A 21,556-nucleotide genomic window follows, 5' to 3' on the forward strand; every position below is an offset into this window, starting at 1 on the left:
CCCTGGGGACACCCCCGCCCCTCCTGTGTGAGAACTTGTAAACAGTCAAGATCCCCAACCCTAAACCATATATATTCATGTATGGGACAATATAACAAATCAAATGAAATATATGGGGAGTTCCTCGGGTCACCCCACCCCCTCCTGTTTGATAACTTGGAAATGGTCGAGATCCCCACCCCTAAACCATATGTATTCATGTATGGGACAATAAAACAAATCAAATGAAATAAAGGGGGAGTCCATTGGGACACCCCACCCCCTCTTGTTTGAGAACTTGTAAACAGTCAAGATCCCCTCCCCTAAACCATATATATTCATGTATTGGACAATATAACAAATCAAATGAAATATTTGGGGAGTCCCTGGGGTCACCCCACCGCCTCCTGTTTGAGATCTTGGAAATGGTCGAGATCCCCACCCTTAAACCATATGTATTCATGTATGGGACAAAATAACAAATCAAATGAAATATAGGGGGAGTCCCTGGGGTCACCCCGCCCCCTCCTGTTTGAGAACTTGGAAATGGTCGAGATCCCCACCCCTTAACCATATATATTCATGTATGGGACAATAAAACAAATCAAATGAAATATAGGGGGAGTCCATGGGGTCACCCCACCCCCTCCTGTTTGAGAACTTGTAAACAGTCGAGATCCCCACCCCTAAACCATATGTATTCATGTATGGGACAATATAACAAATCAAATGAAATATAGGGGAGTCCCTGGGGTCACCCCACCCCCTCCTGTTTGAGAACTTGTAAACGGTCGAGATACCCACACCTAATATATATATACTTGAATGGGACAATCAAAGAAATCAAATGAAAATAATTTGGGGGAGTCCCCAGTATCGTCCCACCCCCTCCTGTTTGAGAACTTGGAAATGGTCAAGATCCCCACCCTAAACCATATATATTCATGTATGGGACAATAAAACAAATCAAATGAAATACAGGGTGATCCCTGGGGACACCCCGCCCCTCCTGTTTGAGAACTTGTAAACGGTCAAGATCCCCACCCCTAAACCATATATATTCATGTATGGGTCAATATAACAAATCAAATGAAATATATGGGGAGTTCCTCGGGTCACCCCCCCCCCCTTCCTGTTTGATAACTTGGAAATGGTCGAGATCCCCACCCCTTAACCATATATATTCATGTATGGGACAATAAAACAAATCAAATGAAATATAGGGGGAGTCCATGGGGTCACCCCACCCCCTCCTGTTTGAGAACTTGTAAACAGTCGAGATCCCCACCCCTAAACCATATGTATTCATGTATGGGACAATATAACAAATCAAATGAAATATAGGGGAGTCCCTGGGGTCACCCCACCCCCTCCTGTTTGAGAACTTGTAAACGGTCGAGATACCCACACCTAATATATATATACTTGAATGGGACAATCAAAGAAATCAAATGAAAATAATTTGGGGGAGTCCCCAGTATCGTCCCACCCCCTCCTGTTTGAGAACTTGGAAATGGTCAAGATCCCCACCCTTAACCATATATATTCATGTATGGGACAATAAAACAAATCAAAAATGAAATATAGAGTGAGTCCCTGTGGTCACCCCACCCCCTCCTGTTTGAGAACTTGGAAATGGTTGAGATCCCCACCCCTAAACCATATACATTCATGTATGGGACAATAAAACAAATCAAATGAAATATAGGGGGAGTCCCTGGGGACACCCCCGCCCCTCCTGTGTGAGAACTTGTAAACAGTCAAGATCCCCAACCCTAAACCATATATATTCATGTATGGGACAATATAACAAATCAAATGAAATATATGGGGAGTTCCTCGGGTCACCCCACCCCCTCCTGTTTGATAACTTGGAAATGGTCGAGATCCCCACCCCTAAACCATATGTATTCATGTATGGGACAATAAAACAAATCAAATGAAATAAAGGGGGAGTCCATTGGGACACCCCGCCCCCTCTTGTTTGAGAACTTGTAAACAGTCAAGATCCCCTCCCCTAAACCATATATATTCATGTATGGGACAATATAACAAATCAAATGAAATATAGGGGGAGTCCCTGGGATCACCCCGCCCCCTCCTGTTTGAGAACTTGGAAATGGTCGAGATCCCCACCCCTAAACCATATGTATTCATGTATGGGACAATATAACAAATCAAATGAAATATAGGGGGAGTCCCTGGGGTCACCCCACCTCCTCCTGTTTGAGAACTTGTAAACGGTCGAGATACCCACACCTAAACCATATTTATTCCTGTTCATCATTTCAAAAAGATTTGAATGACATACAGGGTCAATATCCTTGGTGTCACATATGCATATCACTTTACTAGACCAAACCAATATGAACTGGACTTTGCCCAATGTCAGGAGACCATGGGAATGACGAATTATGGGGGCTTTGTTTGGGAGACTTCGTAACGGCATCCTGTTACAATTATTTCTTGTTTATTATAAAAAAAATTTGATGCAAAAAATGAGTCTAGATTATTGAATTTACTTTAATTGTTTATTAAATTATTTCTGGGCCTATAATAATTTTCATTTATGGCTCATTTTAAAGAAAACATATAAATCTTTCAAGCAGTGTAAAGCCCAAGAATGTTTGACCAACTGTTTTATAATCACCTGTCATTTTATTCCAAACTAGGTATGGAGTCACATCATGCACTTGGGGATGAAGATGGGGGTCATTTACATTGATATATGAGTTGCTTTTGAAAACCTTGATGAAATATTAATTAATTTGACTTAATAATCAATTCATTTATTGAACATAAATGTACAATACACGAATGTTTAATGTTGTTCTTTCAAATCTTAAAAAAAAATTGAAGCAACATTGCCACAGTTTTCATAATTACGTTTGCCTTGGTTTTTGGTTAACTGCCTACAGCGCTTACAGTGCTTTGATTGGAATCAGTGTCAAGTAAACTATCATATTATACCGGAAGTGTCATTTTTCAAAATGAAAGTAACAAATTATCTCCCTTATTTCAAACAGAAGTGTATTGAAACCATATATTTTTGGAATCAGCGCACAGTTATCTATCATCTGACACTGGAAATGACATTTTAAACTCGATTTTCATATTTTCTTCTCAAAATACATGTTTTTTTGGTGGAAAGACCTTCAATTGTTCTCTGAACAATTGGTTTTAATTTTATTTTTTTTCTTCTATTGAATGCATATGTGCTTATTTAATATTTAGGCTGCTTTACATAACTGTATTATGTATTTTATTTTGCTAGTATTTTTTTTTTTTTTTTTTTTTTTTTTATTTGTATTAATTGTTTTTGAAGGCCTCAGGGAAGATTAACATGTCATTGTTAAATGAGTTACCTTCGTTAAATAAGGAATTTTATAATCTATATTGAACGCATGAGTGTCCTGGTTTACCTCTGTTGCTCTGACCCTTTATTCATTTGTGCATCTGTGTCTCAGTAGCAGATTTCTGTTGGATTTTTCTCATCATCTGGGTCAATATCCCTAATGCACCTCAAAGTGAGGATTACAAAAATAATATGTAAACAAAAATTTCTGTGCAATGATATTGGAAATGTTGTTATATGACAGAGCATAGAATGAAGATGTAACAACTATGGAACTATTAAATGTTTGCAAAGAACTGAAATACTTGGAAATTTCATTTTGTGATAAAAAGAAGTTTTAACTTGGGAGAAGTTGTATCACAAAGGGCCCTTTGTATTATTGTAAATTGCAGAAGATTGAGTCTTACATTGGTACCCTGAAAATTTGATTACATATGTGTAAATTTTTTAACTTAGAAAGGAACCATCATTCATATCCAAAAATACTATATGGACAATGAATTGAAGAAACTCCTCGAAATAATGTGTCAAAGGCTAATTCCTATTCATTCCAATAAGATATTTTATTTTTTCTCCTCTGAAACTATAAGGCTTAATCTTCTCATACTTTATAAGAATGATGACCAAAGGATTCCTCACTTTATGTTGATTCTTCAAACAGCAGCAATAGTTGAAATCTTTTCAGAAATTGTAAGGCCAATCTGAAACAAACTACTAGAAATCATGATTTTTATATCTACTATAATAAGTAACTAAATGTTTGCAAGGTATATAATATAAGTATATACTTTTTGTTCTTATGGTAGGAAAGACCTTACAATCAGAAGGAAACAAGTTTCTGATTGGTCAATTTTCAAAGTATGTTTCTTATAAAACTGCATGACAAAATCTTTCAAAACTTCATAGAAATGATGAAAGGAAGAATCTTAATATGTTGAAATATCAATCCACCAAACTCCTTCTTTCATGTTTATGAAATATGATCTGGAGATGCTTTACAAATAATCCTGATGTCTTATGGGTCTGGAAGAATGCATAAATAATGCCTTATTTACTAGCATTAGGTTGATTACTCTGCTGGTTGACTGTTAGTCCCTATGGTATTTTGAGCTCAGTAGTCAGTTCTTTGGTACATAAATGATTTATTATATTATATGATTCCCTGTTGTTGAATAAAAAAATGAATAAGAAACTAAAGTTCCAACACGCTCAGGAAGAAGAAGCCTGTTTTCCTTTTTAAGTCCATTTTGATCAAATAGCTCCTAACTTATCTACTCATTTACACATCCCTGGTTAACAAATGTTTAAATTTGAGGGTTTCTGCAGAAGATAAATCAAAAATAAGATTCAGACGAAAAAAATTATGAAGTGTTTTTTCATTTACAAGTTTTAAAATCATGCTTTATACTAACACACTATTTGCTACAACTATTATTTGCGCAGTGCAATTGCATTGATTGTATATTCATTTGTGATATACAGTCACTGGTCATAAATTGTCTTCTTTGTGACGTTGATAATGTGATTTCTCAAGAGTTTTATCTATGACATCAATAAAGAATACAATTCTGTTGAAATTTGACCTGGTCCACTTCAAATAAAAAACAAATATGGTTTTTACCCAAATATTTCATTTGGAACAGTTGGAAAAGTTGCAGTATAAAAAGAAACAACAATACATTATCTGGAAATATATTTTTTATTTGTACTCGCTTTTTCCTGTGTCTTAATAAAACAACAGTAGTATACCGGTGTTCAAAAGACATACATCGATTTAGAGAAAAAAAATCCGAGTTACAAACCAAAATCGAGGGAAACACATCAACTATAAGAGGAAAACAAAGGAACAACAGGAACACCGAAGTGCAACAAAAACAAACGCCAACACACATATAAACGAACTATTTGATAACAACTGTCATATTCCTGACTTGGTACAGGACATTTTAAGAAAAAGTGGTGGGTTGAACCTGGTTTCATGGCATGCCAAACCGTCCGCTTTGTGACAATGTTAAAAAATATCACTAAAACACAACGTGACAGAAATACAGCACAAAGACAATCAAGAACATTCATAAAAGAGAAACGCACAAACAAATAATATAATAGTCGACACAACATACAAACCACAGAACGACAACGAACATATTCTCCATCAACGAAAAACACCACAGGATATCAAAAACAGTGAAACTTTATACAATTATTTTCACAATATTGGACCAAACAATTTTCATGACAATAATGATATTGAAAGGCAAGTTTATAATTATTTTGACTACAAACGATAAGACATAACAGATTATCCAACCTAAACCATAACAGAAACAACAAAATAAATCCATTAATATTGGATGTACAAAACATCGAGACACGCCGCAAAGCAATGTAAATTCCCATTCAGTATAACAGTCATATTCAGGAATATGACAATGATGGTATTGTAGGGCAATTTTAAATTTTTTGGACAACAAACGATATGACAGAACACCTTATTCAACCGAAACCATAACAAAAACATCAAAAAATAAAAACATGAATGTTAGATGTACAAAATACCGAGACACGTCGTATAGCAATGTAAATTCACTCTCGGTATAACAGTCATATTCGGGATTAGGTCACGTTCGGTACTTAGCAGACAGACGACATAGATGTTAAACCACAATCTAAGACGTGGTAAAAATGTCATTAGTTAGTTTAGACAAAGACACATCGTATAGATCAACCAATTCGTGATGGTGTTCATAAAATTTACGGAGTGTCATTTTTAATCTTTCCTCCTCATAACTCTGGTGGAGCAGTTTCTGCGTAAGGAGCACACTCCTGTATATGAAGTCAGTGTAGTGTGAACATGCACGAGCATAACGTATCAATTGAGATATGTACACACCATACGACGGAGCAGAGGGTATGTTACTGCTGAGAAATGGGAAATTGATAAATGGGAAGTTGCAATCATCCCGTTTGTCATATATTTTAGTGTGAAGTCGTCCATCTGTGTCAATATTGAGGAAAAGATCAAGGTATGAATCAGTCCTTCTTGTATCAGTAGTATCCTTAATTTCAAGTTCACTGGGATATATGAGATGCAAGTACTGACTGAAATATGGGTTATTCAGTGATAGGACATCATCAATATATCTGAAAGTAAAATTAAAGAACTTTGCAAGGTGCTTTTTCTTTTTGTCTTTAAGAAGGTTTTGAATGAATTCTGCTTCATACGAGTACAAAAACAAGTCGGCCAGAAGGGGTGCACAACTAGTACCCATTGGAATACCGACTGTCTGTTGAAATATCAATCCCCCAAACTCAACATATATATTGTCGATTAAAAAGTCCAGCATTTTAATAATATCATCTTCACTGTATTTTCTGATAGAATCAGTGTGGTTCTTCACAAAATAAGAATTAAACCTGGTATAAATAAATTTGTATTTCGAGACAATGTAGAGTTATTCCATATTTTTGATTTCACTTAGTACTTTTTCTATAAATTTATGCAAAGTAGTTTACCTATGTTAAAATCTCTTATAGATCAAGAAGTAATAATACAAATCGAGGTAACAAATAAATACCGAGGGTATCCAATGAACTTAAAAAGGAGCAAGACTGGTGCGTTGTCATGGTCGGTGTCTCCAGCTATGCATGCATAATCTGCCACGCGAATCCTTACTCGGTCCAAACGACTCAATCAGGAATATGAAGAACGTAGACTGCAAAAAACATGTCGCAAGTTAGCTGAGCTACAGACATATCGTATCGGTCAAACAGTTTTTGAGGGTGACTGTGAAATTTATGTAAAGCTGAATTCAGCAGTTCTTCCTCACAACACTGTTGGCGCAGTGTTTGTGGAAGGAGCACACCCCTGCTCATGAAGTGTGTTTAGCGCGAATATTGACACGCCTAATGTAATGAAAGAGATTTTAATGTCATACAAAAGACAGAGGGTGTGCTACTGCTAAGACGTGTAAGGTTGACAGTTGTAATCATCCCTTCGAAAATTCTACGGACGCCATCACGAGTTGGATTTTTTTGGAACCCATTAAGACACACGAGTTGGTTGGTCGCAATGGAATATCTGTTTCACAGATGACGACGGATATGTCCCAACATCAGCTCAGTAGTCATTACTTCGGTACTTAAATGATTTATAACAAACCTTTTTAAAATTATAAAGAAACTAAGGTTTCAACTCCTTCAGGCAAAGTTGACCTAAGATGGATTTGGCTATTTTTTAGGTATTTTTTTGTCATATAGCTCTTCAACTGTTTCTGTACTTATACATCCTCGGCTTTCAAATATTCGGCTTTGAGCGTTCTTGACGAAGGTAAATCCAGATAAGCGCTTTGGACGCATGCATTTATTTAACGTGTAGTTTTCATTTTTTTCCAACTGTTGTAACCGCAATCCCGCCATCTTTTCCTCGAATGTGACCTATCGAATTAAACTTAGAACAGGGTTTGTAATTACACGAGCAACGCGGCGGATGTCACATATGGAGCAGGATCTACTTACCTTTCCTGAGCACCTGATATCATCCCCAGTTTTTGGTGGAGTTCGAGTTGCTCAGTCTTTAGTTTTCTATGTTGTGTTTTGTGTACTGTTGTTTGTCTTTTCGTCGTGTTTCGGTTTTTGCCATGGCATTGTCAGTTTATTTTCGACTGTATATCCCTTTGGTAACTTTTTCCTCTCTTTTAAATTATCATTTTTGTCATAGATTCTAGTTTGAAGTCGTCCATCCTTGTCAAGATCAAGATATGAAGCCGATCATGTAGTTTCAATAGAGTTCTTAATCTCAAATTCACTGGGATATATTAGATTCAAGCACTCACTTAAGTTAGGCTAGCTTTTGAGAGGACATTATTGATATATCTGAAAGTGAAATTAAGGAACTGTGAATACTCTTAGATCAGCACTTTGTTTCTTTGGTCTATATGTTACTAGTAGTTGTTTCTTTTGTCTATATGTTACTAGTAGTTTCTTTTTGTGCAGCGTGGCGATCTGATGAGTCAAGCCATTTCCAACTAACATTCAAAGTTTCTTCTTATGTTATGCTGTTTCAGCACTGTCCTAGTTTAAGTGTGGGTTGAGCCTGAATTTCTGAGTTTACAGCAGAATACTACAAGGAAGACAAACCAGTGGTTGACATGTGTCATAAGATCCAGCACTGAATGTAGGAGTTCCTTCAACTACTCAATCAATGTCTGGTGACACCAGTATCAAGTAAACCAAATAAAAAATAGTTTGAAAAACCAGTCTAGTACAGTGTAACACTGACACTAAAGACCAAGCCATATATTTGTAAGATGTATTACCAAGAGAAAAGAACTAAGTATATAAATATATACTGTATGGCACCAGGACACAGCATCAACAGTTCCCAAGACCATTATAGATTTTAATTTATAGATTTGAATACAACAACTGAAAACAATCACACAGTCCTGTAATTTGACATTACTAGAATATCAAGAGCAGAATATAGTTTTCTTCAATCAGACAGTCTACAACGGCTACCCAATGCCAATACATTTAACATGAGTGGTACTTTCTTTTTTTGGGTGTACATCCAATTAAAAGGCTATCTACGAAACAGATTCTGTCAACATTTCACAGTAACTTTAATCTATACCTTCCCTCCAATCAAAAGTCCAATCTACATGTAGTGAGCGATACTCCGAAAACAAAAATTACATCTGGCTGATCTAAAGCATGCACAATTGTATTGCTTTCTTTCCAGTAACCTACATCACAAATGATGAATACATACTTAAAGCATTGTACTCTACAATTGGTGACCTTACACAAGCAGTTGGATACTGCTAGAATTCTATGATACTACATATGGCAATGGTACACTCAGATCAATTCCCAATTCTTAACAAGTTTTCAAACTGCCAAATAAGACACAATCTTCATATTATTTCACAGCCATGTTAAATGTTGATGATTTAATCATCAATGTAGCCTGTAAATGATAACTCACTGCATACGTGAACGTTTTACAGTTTTATGGAAACCCTTCTTAATAATCCAGATATTTGTAAAATTCAAGTTAGTTTAATTTCCTCTTCGGCAATTAATTCTATTTGAGGAACACAATATTAGATAATTTAAAACGCATAATTCCTCATGTGTGGCTTACACTTTATTTAATATTTGGTTTTCAATGCTCTTTATCTCAAGAATTTGAATTGGTTTTCTAATTGTTTTGATTTTAGCGTCACTGATGCATAGAGGAAACGGCATCGGACATACTAATGCTAAGCTTTTTATATGATGTTGTATTTTACATTAAAAGACATAATTACCAAAACTGTTTGAATCAGACAAATAAACAAACCAACTTTATGGGACACTATTGTAATCACTGTTGGAACGAAGTAAATGAAAATAATACTAATGAATCCGTAACGCTGTTCTAGATTAACCTTCATCTGGAACGCTCAAACATAAACAATCTAAAGCCGTAAATACGCGAAAATAACTGTTAGTTATCTCTCTTTGATTATTGTTTTGGGGTAACGTAAAATCTAGTCACTCCTCTCGTAATTTGAAAAGTCAATATACATCTTTTGATGGCGAATATTTCTATCAAATTCTTACATATATAAGGTATTTCATATAATGTCTTTAAATTTAGTACAAAGGTATTTCACACAATACCTATCAACATCCTCTTTTAAAATATTTGAGTCATCTGGCATGTTTTTACGTTATAAAAACTCTAATTTTGTACGATTTCAGAAATCTTATTAGTTGTCTGCCAGTATCGTTTTTCAGAGTTTGCGATTTTTTTTTATAATTGGCTTAAACAATACATAAGTCAACGACAATTTAAGAAACATAATATAATTTTCTATTATTTTTTAATAATTACGATTTCACTTTTTTTCTTGGGTAGACATTGAGTGGCGTGACCTCACGGTGGAAGTAACAGTTTTATAGAAAAAAGATATCAGAATATTGTAAAAGAGATAGTTATATTTCATCGTTATTTTTTGGATTTCCGATGTGAATTTAAAACGTATTATCTAAAAACACCAAAAATACCAGACTTATAAATTAGCACGCCAAATGCTTCTTCTATACAAGAGTAACCAGTGGCAATCAAATCAAAACAATTGCAAAGCCTAACCAAATACGACGTTATAGAGTATTAATAATCGAATATTCCGAACAACTGTTACCAAATAAAGGCAACAGTAGTATACCGGTGTTAAAAAGTCATACATCGATTGAAAACAAATCCGGGTTACAAACTTAAACCGAGGAAACACATCAACTATAAGAGGAAAACAAAGGAACAACAGAAACACTGAAATGCAACAAAAACAAACGCCAACATACATAGAAACGAACTATTTGATAACAACTGCCATATTCCTGACTTGGTACAGGACATTTTAAGAAAAAATGGTGGGCAAAAAAATACAGCTAAAGCAATCTATACCTTTGGATAGAAAAACCTAAGCGTTATGAATATTTCCTTTTTCTAAAAAAGTTCATCGGAAGATACCAAGACCTTGTTAATAAATATTCCGTATCAACTTCACAAATAATACATGATGGTCTTGAAGTATAGATTCTAGGTACTGACGTTGTTTATCATCTTAATTACGTGTTATATGGTTCTTTTTATTTGTTTTTATATATTTTTAACCTTTACTGTTTAGTCCATTTTTGGTAATATACTTTTGGCGTGGCTAGGTAATCCCATCTTCGCTGGAGGGAAGTGGATCGCAACCCTTGGCTAGCGAAGATGGGTAATCCCGCCTTTGTGTTATTGTGCTATGGTCATTTTTGTATTTTAGTCGTTCGTTTTTGCTTATGTACTTTGCCATTTTGTTCTTCTTTGTTGAAATAGTTATTTGTTTTTATAGTGATTAAAATTATAACACAATGTTGACTGCTGTACCTCAATAATTGACATTTTTACATACTATGTTTGTTTTGTTTTTTGCTCACCTCATTGTTGGAAATGCCTGTACCAAGTCAGGAATCTGACAGTTGTTATCATCTTAATTACGTGTTATAGTGTTCTTTTATTTGTCTATGTAAATTATTTACTTTACTGTTTAGTACATTTTTGGTAATATCCTCTTGGCGTTGCTCGGTACTTATACATCCCACCATTGTGTTATTGTGCTATCGTCATTTTTTGTATTCTTGTCTTTCATTTTTGCTTATGTGCTTTTTCTATATGTCATTTTATTTTTCTTTATTGACATATTTGGTTTTTTTTTATAGAGATTAAGATTATAACACAATGTTGACTGCTGTAACCCTATTTTTGACATTTTTACCTATTTAATATGTCTGTTTGTTTTGTTCACACATTGTTGTCATTAAAATGGAATTTTATGCGACTGTCATACACGAGAGGTTTAGCTAGCTATAAAACAAGGTTAAATCCACCATTTTCTACATAAGGAAATGCCTGTACCAAGTCAGGAATATGACAGTTGTTTTCCATTCGTTTGAAATAGTAAATGTACAGAAAATAAATATATCAATAATGATTCCAGTCAACACTTTTACCGGGGTGGTGATACCCTCGGGGACGAAACTCCCACCAGCAGTTTCATCGACCCAGTAGTCGTAAAAGCTCTTTAAGATATAAGGCTTATGAATGGGCACTCCACTGGCGCGCTCCGTTTTCACGAGACTCACCAGTAGCGCTAACAGTTGTGAAGCCAAAAACTGGATGAGGTTACAGGTTTGGTTTACTTGTTCCAGTTGTCTATTATATTCCGATTATCTGATAGTTATAATTATACTCAAAATTGGTTAGATTAACAACATTTGAGGGCATGTTCCTTTAAGGAATGGGACATATGTTAGTGACTTTTCGATTCTTTATTTTCTGAACAGAGGTTTAATTTAAATGTTAAGTTTGTTTATGAAGAATTTACCATTGATATTCGATATGTTGATGCATAAACATTGACGTGTCTAATATATTTAAGCAATCTATAAGGACCTTAGTTTTTGCTATGCTTTAAAGGTTCCGTTGAAATGTAAAATTACTACCCTATGATACACATTCATATATTATCGACAAGATTGTGAGGTTTAATTGTAAATTGTCATCCTCAAGTAATCTGATAGAAAATGTTTCAAGATTTTCTGATCATATGAATTTAAGAGTAATTATCTTCCCCTCTAACATATATTCACATTGTAGTCTCATCAGTTCCGGTAAAACGATCGCGTGTTATACAAGTGAGAGGTTTAGCTAGCTATAAAATCAGGTTCAATCCACCGTTTTCTACATAAGAAAATGCCTGTACCAAGTCAGGAATATGACAGTTATCCATTCGTTTGATGTGTATAAGCTTTTGATTTTGCCATTTGATTAGGGACTTTCCTTTTTGAATTTTCCTCGGAGTTCAGTATTTTTGTGATTTTACTTTTTGCAATATTTTGACAAATTATTAGCTCGAAGTTAATCTCAACCTTAAAATATTTAAAAAAAAGAAGATACAAAGGGAACATTCAAAAGTCGAGAGATAGTGACAACGCCATGACAAAAAAAGTCGACGAAAAGAACAGACAAACAAGTTTACAAAACGCTACATAAAAAACTAAAGACCTAGCAACACGAACCCAACCAAAATCTGTAGCTTACTTCAGCTGCAAAAGCACCCTGCTCAGATATTAAGCATGATCGCCACAGGTAACAAAAAGATAGTCCTTCAAAATCCTATTGAAAAGGAATAAAAAGTTTAAGTTGGAACTATTGCAAACGATTTCTGGAAAAATGAACTCTTGAATATTTGTTACCATACATTTTTTTTTATTAAACACATACGATATCTAAACAATTCCCAACCGTCATCAAACATTTATTATTAAGGAAAGAATTGATCATAGCATCCTTTAAAATGTAAGTTCCAACTATGCTTTGACCATATGAAAGACATGATATGACTCATTTCTCTAAAGTCTGCCATTAACCTGGAATAAGTTTTATTTTTATTTTTTTTTTTATAAATGAAAGTTGTATCGAGCAAATCGCTAACTCTTGTGAATGGAACATTAGGGAGTTAAATTAAAATGACTAATAAATGATTTTTATGTTTTGATCATGTCTGTTTCAAATTTGTTTATTTGGAAATCGAGCAAAAAATAGTTTTCCACAACAAGTAATCTTTGCCTTTCATTCTTTTCTGTTCTCGATTTTTTTATGATTATAGAATACTTACGATTTAATTTAACCATTAATAACATTAAGGCAAAATAAGAGGTTGGCTGATACAGGCCGATATGATATAGTTTTCAGATAAGAATATATAGTAGTTGCAAACTGTATATGATACGTTGACATACATATTTCAAAAATAGCGATAATAAGTTGTATTTTGTTTAGCTTCTTGATGGGCGATTTAATGGAATATTATTATTTATGGCATAATAATTGGTTATTTCTGAAGCTATAGAAGACCCTCAAGTACTTTTTCTTCTTTATCGCAGACTAAAATATACCAATCCTGTATTGATGTATCATGTTTTGGTGCAGTATCATCTCAGTCAGTGTTATTTATTTCTAGTCACGTGTCTGGTCATTTTCCGTTAAATATTGTCTATTAAAAGTATCGGAAAATCTGTTAAAACATGAAATAGATAGGTGTCGCAGTGTTTTATATTGGTAAGAACTTTTGTTTTATTTGCTCAACTTTGTGGAAAAGTATAACAAAAATACCGAACTCCAAGGTAAATTCAAAAAGGGGGAAGACCATAAAAACTGACAAAATCATTCATGAGACTCATCAACCAAAGGAATGAATGGAAAACAACCGTCATATTCCTGAACTGATACCGGCATTTTCTGATTAAAATGGTAGGTTAAACCTGGTTTTGACAATCATGCAAACTCGGTAAAAGCGTACAAAATAGTTCATTAAGTTCATCAATTACATCGAACTCACAACCTCAGTGTTGACTGGCTAGTGATTACAGAAGTAACTATTTAGACCACTCGGCCATCGAGGCCCCTCATACGGAGTATATATTTCCCAGTTGATACGATATTCCAGGGCTTGTATTTCCTATCATGATTTCCTTGATAGAGGGTTACTGCTCACAAGGAAGCTATTAAACCAAGAGTTCCAAGTGGTAAAGTTGAAATCATCCCTTCATGAGTTGGTTGACCGTTATGGAATATCCGTTACACAGATGACAGCGGATATGTTCCAATTGTCGTAACTACAATCCCGTCCCCCTTTTTTCACCCGATTGTGACCTACCGAATTTGACTTATTACCGGGTTTGTACTAACATGAGCAACACGACGAGTGCCACATTTGGAGCTGGATGATCTGCTTACCCTTTCGGAGCACCTGAGATCACCCCCAGTTTTTAAAGGTTCGAGTTGCTCAGTCTTTGGTTTTCTATGTTGTGTTTTGTGAACTGTTGTTTGTCTGCTGGTCTTTTTCTTTTTTAGCCATGGCGTTGTCAGTTTATTTTTTACTTATGAGTTTGAATGTCCCTTTGGTATCTTCCGCTTCTCTTTTATTCATACATTCAGTTAAGAATTTTGTGTAACTATATTTGGTAGGGAGTTGATATATTGGTTAATCCTTTACAATTAGGGATGATGATGATGTTGTAAAACGACGATAAAAAAAAGTTTTACAGTTTAACAGAATTACACAAGATGGTTAAATGTTAAATTATCGGAAGTAGTTGGCATGTTGATAGTTTGATAGACTTAAGTTTTAATAGCCATATGTAGAAATCTCTATTCTTTACTTTGAAAACGTTTTACCGATGTAAAACTCTTTGTGATAGATAAAATGTTTCAGTGTATTTGATACCTATAGTTTATTCAAATATATAACAATAATGATTACTTTTATACATTTATCATATAGAAGTTAATGGAAGTAAAACATTGCAGTATTCTCAAAATCAGATTAGATATATATAATGCTGCTGACTACAATTATCATAAATAGATAATGTTTGATATCACCAGAAACTAATTGAACTATTTCAGTAATGTAATAAAGATGATGCCCACATAATTACTAAGCTGAAGTACCTATAAAACAGTTTGACTAAAGATAGAACTACAGAAATAGATATGACGAGGAATCTAAAGAGCTCTCTATTGAAAGTTCAATATGCTTCAAAGAACCTATCAATCATTTGTAATTAAGTTTGTTTACACCTGTAATTGTTGTACATAGTTGAAATACTTGCTTGGTAATACCTGCGTGAATCAGCTGATCGAGATAATAAATGTCACGTCTGCTGTGGTCATTTTTAGCACGGAAGTAATTAAGTACCGTTGATTAAATACAGGTTATCTTCCCCTACTTAACCTTGGTGTAATATATCACACGTAAAATGTTCTTGAAATGCCAAGAACATGCTAAGTTGTTGATTAATAATGGTAACGAGCCAGAAACCCTGACCGTTCGTTGTTCATTTACTGTACTTGAATTTCTGACAAATCGTACGAATTCCGATTGTATAATTTCGAATACCTGAAATGTTAAATAATTTACATGGAAGTTCTTCATATACCTGTATGTCACTGGTGGAAAGTGGCAACGCTGAAGTTCTACCATAATGTATGGCCAGAAACATGCCAAGGAACTGTATTGTCTTCCCTCTTTAATATGCAATATTTACTTGACAATACAAATCAAGAATCTCATTTGCAAACGTGTCCAGTATTGCAATATACTTCAAATCACCTGGCGTGTTATGTAGCGTCAAATATGACAATGAAGGCCTAAATATTACCAGAAAACTTAATTATATATTATAACATACAAAAACCGCCACAAAATGTACAAATTTCAATAAACCAAACAGTTTCCTCTTCTCTGTTTGTTTAAGACAATATTGATAGTTTCAAATCCAACAAAAACAAAGAGACATGGTATGATCGGCCATGATAAAAATGTCTATCAAAGGCTAAAAGACAAATAATTATTATATTGTTCCTGTTTTAAGCAGATTAGTCGTTTTAATGTATTTCAAAGCATTAGTTGCTTATAGCAAATATTGGCATCACCTTTCGACTAAAATAAGTAAAAGAAAGAAGCACATTATAACATAAGATTGTGCTAATCTGTGAATGCGCCATAAACAACTATAAATCTAGCAATGAAAGTGGTTAAAGTACGATTTTGTGCATAATCATCACATCATTACTGAATTTGTCAAAGGGTGTTCACTTTGTATTTACCAGATATTTAACCATATATTTACCCTTTATGAACCTACAACTCTGTCATACTAAATTCAGGTAGGTCATTTTTAGGAAATTTATTAATATGTAAACTCGACCGACTCACTCATATACCGAATAAAAAGTCCAGACGAAAATTTGGTCAGTGAAATAGTATTTGAAGCAATACTTTACCATTACTTAAACCCCAAACCCACATCCCTTCCCCTTGTCTCTACCTAATATTATGAACCTATGAGTTAAGCATTAACTTTGGAAAAAACCTACTGCCTTTTAAATTTTATGATTGAAACGGAAGAATATGGTGTATAAATTGGCATCTCTAAAAATCTTTTGCACCGGTTTACTACGATAACGCTACATATGTGCATTGATGTACACATATACAGGATAATATCAACAATGTGCAGATAAAAATAGGCAAAGAAGCATCTGAGAAAAGAACTTTCGTATTTAAAAGTGTCATAATTTACCCGGAAATTGAATTGTAACAAATAATACAAACATGCAGACAACCGTGGGAAAATCACGATATTTTTTAAGTGCCATGGAAAAAATATAATAGGGCAAATAGTTCTGATGGACTCAATAAAATTTCTGTTAACATGATATACCGTTAGAGATAAGGAGAAGTAGATATGAGAGAATACTCATCAAGCACAAGAGAATTTTTACGGCTTCCACTATTATGGTGTTTTATTAACTTTATTTTTACTTTGAAACTACATTGCAATTGATTTATATATAACATAAGTTTATATTATATTTTAAGACAATTTCATCTTTTGTTGTTTATTAATGTGTCGCATTTACTTTCAGCCACTTACAGAAGGATACATCGCCATTGTGTTACCTAAGCTTAAAGACCATGAACAAGTTCTTAAAAAATTAAAAACAGAGGAAGAATACAAACAAAGAAGAGTTGATTTCTCGGGTGCTGGAGGGAGTTGAAATTTAATGATATCGTCTAGAAAAGATACCCGTATTGCAGTTCATAATCTTTGATCATTCTATTGATCAAGATTTTATAATTTGTTTGAAACACCGAATTCAGTAACTGAACGTATAAAAGAGTGGCATATTGTAAATTGAGTTATGCTTCCAAATTTAACAAGTTGCACAAGACATGACAAATGTTAGAATTACATAACTTAACTAAATATGTATCTGATGACGATATTATCTATGTATTGAAGAGTATGTTGAAGTAAATAAACCGGAATATATAAAGAACCTGAAGATGTAAAGTTTACAAAAATACCATAATATAAAGTATGAAATACATTTTCCTTTAAAGATTTTTGTTTTGAAAGCCCTTAAAATATCCCAATGGTATGATATATTTTAAAGGCGAACTTCCTCCTTATTATCCCTTTCGACAAGTCACTATTTTCAACAATTAATTTTTCACTTATATACCGGTACTTATATATACTTTCTATATATATATATTTATAATTCGTCTAAATATACATTCTTAGAAGCGCCTGTATTAAGTCTGTCTCATGTGAATGAGACAAAAAGATGACCAAAGTTACCGATTGTTTGTTGAAACACACGTGCTCCAAACGTATCAAATATGTTGTCAATCAAGAAATCAAGCATCTTGATAATTTCAATTTCAATTTCAAAGACTTTTTTATTTGAATTAGAGTGGATTTATTTTTTTACAAAGCATGATTTATCCCTCCCTAAAACAAGACATTACATTTATTATCTGGGTTACCCACTTCTTTTAATGAAACAAAGTTGGACTAATTGTTATAACCTTTCCTTAAATTCCTGGATTACCTTCACCCACGAAATCCACGAAAATTGGTACCCCATGAATAATAATGAATCCCAAGTACTAGTGTTAAGTGTAGAGAAGTCTAATGTTATTATACTACATGCATTGCAAGAGGAAAGAGACATAGATTGTAAGTACTCGCAACAGATTTTTGAACATTTGAGTATCCACATCTGCTTCAAATACCCTCTAAGGTAGGAAGTGTCACAGTAACGTTAAAACCCGGTTTTTGTTGCTAAAACATTTAGAAAGAGGTTTTCTGATGATCATGGTACATCCAGCAATATGATGTTGTTTGTAACGACACTTCGTATTTTTGGTATCCAGTACATTGAAAAAGGACCAATTTTTTAACCTATGGTTCAAATTCCTGGAGGAACATGGAACAGAAATATGAATGTTCAGGATTTCCTCTTTTGTAAGTGTGGTGGGAGTATATGTTGAGTTTCCAAGTGAACTGTCAATACTTGACTATTCCGTTATCAAGCAGTTTATGTAGTGTGAATTACACACAAAAATGATGTTTGGGTCTTTGAAAATTGATGTAGCATGTGTGTTCGTAGATCCATCCAGTTGTTTTATTTTAAATTTGATTTTTTATCAACGACCTGACAGCCTGAATTCATTCGGAAAGAGTATACATGTCTTCTTTTTGTCGTTTAATCCTCGACTGAATTCCTAGGATTTTAATGTTGTGTTTCTTTGATGGATATAGGCTCGCATTGTTTCGTTCGTTCGGTTAAGACATTTCGCACAGAAGTTGTTGTTATAAAGGGGGAACATGCACGGAGAAATCAGCAGGTTTAGACTGAAAACCGTCAATATTGAGATATTGCACGTGTTTATTCAAGTAATTGAAATTTTAGTCACAATAGGTGTATTATAGGTATGGGTTAAGGCAACAGTAGTTTACCGATGACCAAATCTCATTAATCAATTTAGAAGTCATATCAATGTAACAAACAAAAACTGAGAAGAATGTCATAAACTTAAAAGGTGGTAGATCGTGTGCGTCGACAGGGCAAGTGTATACTGCCATGTGTGCATCACATTCTATGCGAATCCGCACTCAGTCAGAATTTCACAATCGGTAATAGGCCACAATAGGTTAGATTACACTGAGAAAACAATGGGTTGAGACAAAGACAGGTCGTATCTGTCAGAAAAATCTTGATGCTGACCTAATATATATGTAGTTTGAATTTCAATTGTTTTCCTCGTTCCACTATTTTGTGTCGAGAGCACATCCCTGCTAATAAAGTTCCTAAAGTTTGAACATGCACGATCGTAACGATTAGTTCAGATACTGTGGATTCATTTATTTTCGTGAGTTCAGATTTTCGTGGATTGAGGGAAAATTGTAATATTCGTAAATTTCGTTGATGTAGATTTCGTGGTTTTTCTAAAGTCTGCATACAAACCTATAGAAAATTTGTACTTCGTTGGACATTTGAATTTGTGGTTCACCTTTACCCACGAAATCCACGAAAATTAGTATCCCACGAATAATAATCTATTTAACGCCATACGATGGGGCAGATAATATGTTACTACAGAGAAATTGGCAGTTGCCAATTGGAAAGTTTGAATCATCAGGTTTTTCATATATTCTAGTTTGAATTCGTCCATCTGGGGCAATATCTAGGAAAAGACCAAGATAAGAAGCAGACCTTCTAGTTGCGGTAGTATCTTTAATCTCAAGTTCACTGAGATATGTTAGATGCAAGCATTCACTTAAATGTGGATTATTGAGTGATAAGGACATTATCAATATATCTGAAAGTGAAAAAGTACAAATCAAGTCGCCAAATAGGGGTGTACAACTATACATTTAGTACCCCGTGGAATACCAACTATCTGTTGAAATATCAATCCACCTAACTAAAAAAATCGCCTGCTTTCTGGTGATACGATCTTCGGTGCATTTGTTTTTGGGATCAGTGCGGTTCTTTACAAAAAAGTTTTTCATGATCTAAAACGAGAGATTTGTATCTACGATACCCATTTTATGAGACGTATTCAATCTTTCAATTGAGAATGGGGAATAGTATTGTAAAGCGTAGAAAAGATAAAAAGTTTCGATATTACTGCAAAGTTGTAAAGACTTTGATTGCAGATTTTGCAGTAGATCTTTAGAATTTTTAAGACTTAACATAACTAACACCGCGAATTGAATATACCTCATCATAATATTCCTGAATGCAATCGTTTACTGTTAAAAGAATGATGTTAAGAACATTAGAAAAAATGCCTAGTCGAAAATCTTGACGACCTGGCTATATATCGTCCCTTATCAAATGGCAAAATCAAAAGCTCAAACACATCAAACGAATGGAAATAAAACTGTCGTCTTCCTGTCGTGGTACAGGCATTACCTTATGTAGAAAATGGTGGATTAAACCTGGTTTTAAAGCTAGCTGAACCTCTCACTTGTATGACAGTATTCAATATATCATTTGTTAAATAAACGGGAGATTTTTTTCATCGTCCTTCTTTATGTTAATACCAAAGGGGAGAAGGACGAATTTGTGATTTTCTAAAATATCCTCTTTCGTAATGAATGATGTAGGGGTATATGTTGGATTCAGTCATGGTCTATTGACTGAAATTTTTTCTTAGTTTACATGTAACAGTTTGTGATTTGGTCAGTTTAAGAAGGACCACTAGTGGTATGTCAATTATATTTGGTACGCAGTTGTATGAGCATTGGCACATCTCTTTTCCGTGGAGATTATTTGGCCCCGTCCCCTAAGTCATGGCCTATTAAGTTAAGAGTTTTGCTTATTTAACATGTTGAAGTTTGTTTGAGGTTAGTTAAAAGGGAACCACCTAATGATCATTCAATGGTATTTGGCTTGCAGGTGTATAAAGATTTGGTATTTTTCATTTCCACAGATGTTATTTGGCTCTGTACCTTCAATCATGGTTCATTAACTTGAATGGTTTGCATAGTTAACAAGTTAAAATATAGCTATTTTAATTTCATCATTTGCTTTATACGACCAAAATTACATAAAGATGAGACATATCTCTGTGTCAACAGTTTATTGCATATAATACAATTTTGTAAGATGTTTTGTCTGCTGAAACAACAATATAGTTGTCGTGGAGATATGATAAAGCACCCACAACCTCGGTTTTCTTAAAAGGTTAGAAACTCGTGTACTAATTGTACGTCTTATATTTGTATGCTTCTCTGAATGCAAAACCGACCATCTTTGAT

At 34.1% G+C, this 21,556-nt stretch overlaps 1 protein-coding gene across 3 annotated transcripts in view; it reads left to right on the forward strand.

Annotated features, from left to right (window-relative positions):
- The window catches only part of LOC127730665 (protein Abitram-like), a 35,596-nt gene extending 17,756 nt beyond the window's left edge, over nt 1-17,840 (forward strand). For all 3 annotated transcript variants that reach the window (XM_052239179.1, XM_052239180.1, XM_052239181.1), the window contains one exon: nt 17,364-17,840. In XM_052239179.1, the coding sequence (XP_052095139.1) occupies nt 17,364-17,495 (132 nt within the window). In that variant the 3' untranslated portion in view covers nt 17,496-17,840. The remainder of the gene's footprint in view (nt 1-17,363) is intronic.
- The last annotated feature ends 3,716 nt before the right edge of the window (nt 17,841-21,556 follow it).

The sequence above is a fragment of the Mytilus californianus genome, unplaced genomic scaffold (genome assembly GCF_021869535.1).
Source record: "Mytilus californianus isolate M0D057914Y unplaced genomic scaffold, xbMytCali1.0.p SCAF_2, whole genome shotgun sequence".
NCBI classification, from domain to species: Eukaryota; Metazoa; Mollusca; class Bivalvia; order Mytilida; family Mytilidae; genus Mytilus; species Mytilus californianus.